The sequence below is a fragment of the Poecilia reticulata genome, linkage group LG9 (genome assembly GCF_000633615.1).
Source record: "Poecilia reticulata strain Guanapo linkage group LG9, Guppy_female_1.0+MT, whole genome shotgun sequence".
Lineage (NCBI taxonomy): Eukaryota > Metazoa > Chordata > Actinopteri > Cyprinodontiformes > Poeciliidae > Poecilia > Poecilia reticulata.
The window spans coordinates 31,892,859-31,897,891 of NC_024339.1; the positions used below are offsets into that span (position 1 = coordinate 31,892,859).

At 42.4% G+C, this 5,033-nt stretch overlaps 1 protein-coding gene across 1 annotated transcript in view; it reads right to left on the reverse strand.

Annotated features, from left to right (window-relative positions):
• Nucleotides 1-663: 663 nt before the first annotated feature.
• The window catches only part of adamts3 (ADAM metallopeptidase with thrombospondin type 1 motif, 3), a 206,079-nt gene continuing 201,709 nt past the window's right edge, over nucleotides 664-5,033 (reverse strand). The window contains exons 22-23 of the mRNA XM_017306899.1: nucleotides 2,952-3,084; nucleotides 664-1,679 (exon numbers count right to left, since the gene is read on the reverse strand). Of these exons, the coding sequence (XP_017162388.1) occupies nucleotides 1,249-1,679; nucleotides 2,952-3,084 (564 nt within the window). The 3' untranslated portion in view covers nucleotides 664-1,248. The remainder of the gene's footprint in view (nucleotides 1,680-2,951; nucleotides 3,085-5,033) is intronic.

Below are 5,033 nucleotides of genomic sequence, written 5' to 3' on the forward strand. Positions count from 1 at the left end.
GTGATCATGTTAGCCACACTAAGCTAGCAAATGTGATCATGTTAGCCACACTAAGCTAGCAAATGTGATCATGTTAGCCACACTAAGCTAGCAAACGGGAATGTTTTAAAGTTTTCTTGATTTCTCAGGGTAATACTGATATTTTCATGTGCGTATTTACAGAAAACTGTAGAAATACTGTCAGAAATTAAAAGTCAGCACATCTCAAAAAAAAAAAAAAAAACCCAAAGCTGGTTAACGTTTAACCTTTCATGTTAGTTTTGATTATTTTATTTTTTATTGACCAAGTTTCTAAATATTTCAGGGATTTTTTGGCAAGAAAAATGGCCGTTAAAGGATTTTGTTAAAAACTTAAAAACATTCCAGAAAAACCCTTAGTAAGCAAATGAGCAGAGCAGAGTCTAATATAAAAGTTATCAAAACATTTTAGTTTTTCTCGCCTCACAAATGCAGCTTGAAATTTTCCCTTTTCCAGATTTAAATGGCTCTGTCTGCTGCGTCTGTTAAGCACTTAATGTAAACCTTTAAGCACAACACTGCTCAGTTTCAAAACTCAAAAATATGTATATATTTCTATTAAAGAGGTTATTGAAACGACTGTATGATTGGTTTTAAACTCATACAACAGCAAAAAACAGAAACCGAATCCTTGTGTTAAAGCGATTCAGACTAAAAACCGGAGATGAGATTTAATTCCTAAACATTTCGATACGTCTCAATGTTTGTCGTTTTTAGCTGTTGGGAGTATTAGCAGCAGATTTTACTGAGGATGATCGTTGTGAACTTGGCTTCTGCTAACGGCCCTCGTGTTATTTATGACAGAAACTGAAAAATAAACCAATCAGAACAAAGATTTGGGAACTTTAGCAAACATCTCACTGAAGTTTCGATTGTTTCTACATGACCAAAATCCAGAATTCGATACTGTGTTTTGAATAAAGCAGCAGTTTCTTTGGAAAACTACGTGTTGGACTCAGACTGACAGTCTTTCTCAGTTTCGTTTTGTAATTTGACTGGAACGAAATTCCCTTTGGGTCGTTTTTTATTTGAACTCTTCCAGCTCACAGACTGAGGGAGCCGTCTGGGAACGTCAGCGTTGTGTTTCAGGTCCATTTCAGGGGCGATGATACGGATAAAAACAAAGTGAACCAGCACTTTTCCTTCCACCTTCCGACTCTCTGTGGTGTATTTGGTGAGGCTGGAGAATCTACTGTCCATGAGGAGTCCTGAAGGGAACACGCTTCACTTTCATCTCTCAACTTTAGAGTATGACGTAGGCCACCGGCTCGCCATCAGACCGCCTGACCTTTGACCTTCTGGCTCCTGGGGGAGCGATGGGGTGAGCTTTAGATCTCGTGGGACTCTCCTCGGTGCTTTGGAGATCTTTGGCTGGCCTTTCTTCAGCGGCGCCGGGGTTGCGATGCGTTTTGCAGCGCTGCTTTTCCCTGAGCTCTGCTTGCCGCTGGCGGTGGCGTTGGCCATCAGCGTCTCCAGCAGCTGGGAGGCCGATCCGAAGCGGACGTGTTCCTCCGTCTCCGCCGCCTCCGAGAACAAAGACAAACCTCCGGTGCGCTTGCTGCACGACTCGCAGCACAGCTTGTTGTAGCCTGGAATAGAGCAGTATCTTGCCAACACCTCCATTTGGCAGAAGATGGATTTGTCTCCGCTGCACGGCTCATCTGGAGGTCAAACAATGACGGCTCGGTAAACATCACACCAACAGGAAATGCATCACAGAGCAAAGAGGTGCTTCCTTTGTTCAGAGAGTCAGAGGTGACAGAGGTTAGACACAAATCATTAGCTGCACTTTCAGAAAACCGGAGCTCTGCTGCGACGGGAGGCGTGACGCGAAACGTACAAATGAATTCCAGGAAGGTTTCGCTCCGGTTCACGCTGCCACTCATTATTCATACATCAGAATCTCAGTGGTAGGCGTTTTCTATATCTAAAGAAGAGAAATGTGCCGGTGCACCACTTAGGAAGCATTACAGCCACTCCACAGCAACTATCGCAGTAATAGAAAACCTGCTTCCTGTGCCACTAATGCATTAAAGCATTATACAGAAACTATTTGGAAAATATGTAGTTTAATAGCAGGAATAGCTAAAAGCACAGCAAAGTCTGGAAGTAACTCAGCTAAACATAAATTATTGGTTTAAATTACTTTTTTATTCTAACCGACACAATAAAGGCCTAAAAGCTGCTTATGTAACTTTTACACAAAATGTTTTTACATATTTACTGTCAACAATCTGTGAAAAGGTCGACGTCCTCCATCTTTTACCTGAGCTACTATTACTGTCTGAAGAAACGAACCGCTCCCGACCAAAACCAGCCAATCAGAGCCAGGAGGAGGGGCTTAGTGCTGTCAAACATCCTCGTGTACTCTCTGCTAAATGTAATAATGCTGGAGAAAAAACTTAATGTTACAGGAAAACCGTTTATCCGCTGTTATCGGTGGCTATGCTAACTAGCCTTAGCATTCATCACAGGCTCTGCCAGCTGTAGCGCAGCAGACAGAAGTACAGCGCATATATGAGCATGATTGACAGCGCTAAGACCCGCCTTCCGTCTCTTAGTGCTGTCAATCATCCTTGGGTACTCGGCTTGTAATAACGATGGAGAAACAACTTACCATTAGAGGACAACCGTTTATGCTAACTAGCCTTAGCATTCATGGCACCCTATGCTAGCTGTGGCGTAGCAGAGGGCAGTGCTGTGCGTGGACAGGCATGATTGACAGCGCTAAGACCTGCTGACTGGGAGAGGAGCTCAATCTTTTCACAGATTTTCTGTCTCTTACTAAACTGTCACAACCTGGAATCTGTCTGAACAAATATTGGAAGAAACCTTTTGTTTTATAAAAGTTACATACTTCAGCTTTAAGGTAGGAAAAAAATACAAACTTGCATGTAAAACCGAAATGGACCTCAGGATAAATGACCTCTAACCTGTGGCATGCTCACCGTGGCACGGACCCGGCCTGCACGGCCGCACCGCCTCAGGTTTGTCCCCGTAGCACTGATCTCCGGTCTTGCAGGTCACAGGCCGCCGCTCCAGCCCCTCGCCGCACGTCACGGAGCACTGGACTCGGAAAGAGCAGAGATCAGTGGAGGAAGGTCACACAGCCAACATCTGGTTGGGATAACAAGCCGACTTCGACGTCCACCTGGAAGCTAAATGCCTCGCAGCGTCGTGTTTACCTGCAGCCGAACGGGGAAGTCTGCAGGGAATTCAACCAACCAGATGGCACCAAAACATCTCAGCTGCTGGAAGCTGTGAGACTTTCCAACCATTTACTTTATGAAGAAACTTTCTATTTTTTACTTTTTGAAAGTTTCTCTAGGTTGCAGGTAACTTTGGTTACTTTGTTAGAAGTATTATGTTTGTTATCATTCTTACATTTATAATTTTATGTTACTAGTTTTTATTTAGAGGTTTCTTGTCCCAAGTTGAAACTTGGGAGACAAAGTTAAATCTTCCTTAATCAAGCATGTTTGTACAGATGGTGACTTAGATCTTCCTGGGAAAGTCCTGAGCTGTAGAACCTATCTATGTGTTAATTTAGTTTCTGTGTCTCCCCTCTGTCTGTCTGTCTGAATTCACATCCTACTGTGAAGATAGGATGTGGGTTTCACCCCCTCCATTCCTGTTCACACCTTTCTCTCCCCTGCTAATAAAAGAGACAAACAAACTGAAGGTTTTCAGAACGCTCTGTGAATGGCTCGGAGGAGCTGACAGAGTTTTTCTCCTTCTGCAGAAGCTGGCTAAAAACTCATATACGTTGTCTGTGGTTCTCTTTTTCCATGTAGGTTTCAGAAAATACCTAACATACTTCCACTGTGTAAGTGGACATAACAGCTGCCAGAGTCATGAAGCCGCGGCTGATGTCATGAAGTGTCATTTGGTAAATAATGACACTTTTAATGCAAAGTTGATACTTGCAATTTAGCAGTAAATTGTCATTATTTACCTAATAATGCAAAGTTGACACTTTTTAAAGCACTTTTAATGCAACAACAGTAATAAATGCTCATTTAGACTCCTTCATGCTCATGACAGGCGTCGGCTTTATGCAACCCCTTCAAATAAACGCTGCAGAAAAGACCATCGATTCCTCTAACAAACTGTTCAGCTCAATACGTTTAGAGAAAAATCAATTTGTCTTTCATAACGAGGCTTCAATCACCTCACGACAGCAGGAATGCACCTCATGAGCTGAATGACAGCTTTAAGAGGAACGTGTCAAATAAAACGACACCATTAACAGAGTGCAAACCACGTCACACAGGTGTTATTTTCATCATCAGCAGGTTGTTAAACTGCTGCTGCTGCCTGTTAAAATCGGATCTCCAGCTGCCTGGGTGGAGATATGAGCTCATGTCTGAAATCCTTCTGCCTGAATGCTGCCCATGAAAAAGTTTCAATGTAAAAATGACGAGTGAGGAAGATCCTCAGCAAAACTCAGTTTTTACTCAATTCTGTAGCTTTCGGTGAACTTCTAAATCTGCTCCTTAGTCGCATCTTTTCGGGCTTACTACTGCCTCTAGTGTCGGGGAGGTGGTAACACAACTGGCAGTGGGGGGAATAAGGAGGGTTCGGTGAATGCGCATATGAAACTGGGGGGTTCGGTACCTCAGAAAAGGTGTAGACCAATAATCCCATCCTAACCTGATCAGGTCAGCATAATAAAACCACTTCTGAGCTACTTTACAAAACATTTAACCCTCCTGCTTTGTTCGTTTCTGAGGTACAGCAATAATGTTCGTGGGTCAATTTGACCCGGGGAGAGTTTTATCATGTCAGGAACCAAAAAATTCCTCCAAAACATTTTTTTATCTGATTATTAACTCTAATACTAACCATCTCAATCAAAATTTGTGCAATTATGTTTTTTATTTCTCASAAWTTAAGGATTAATGACGACAACTTACTCAATTACTCATTTGGACATAAAAAATGGGATTTACATTTTTTATGTCCACTGAAAAAAAACCTAGACACAAAAAAACAATAATTTCCTTGAAAGTGAT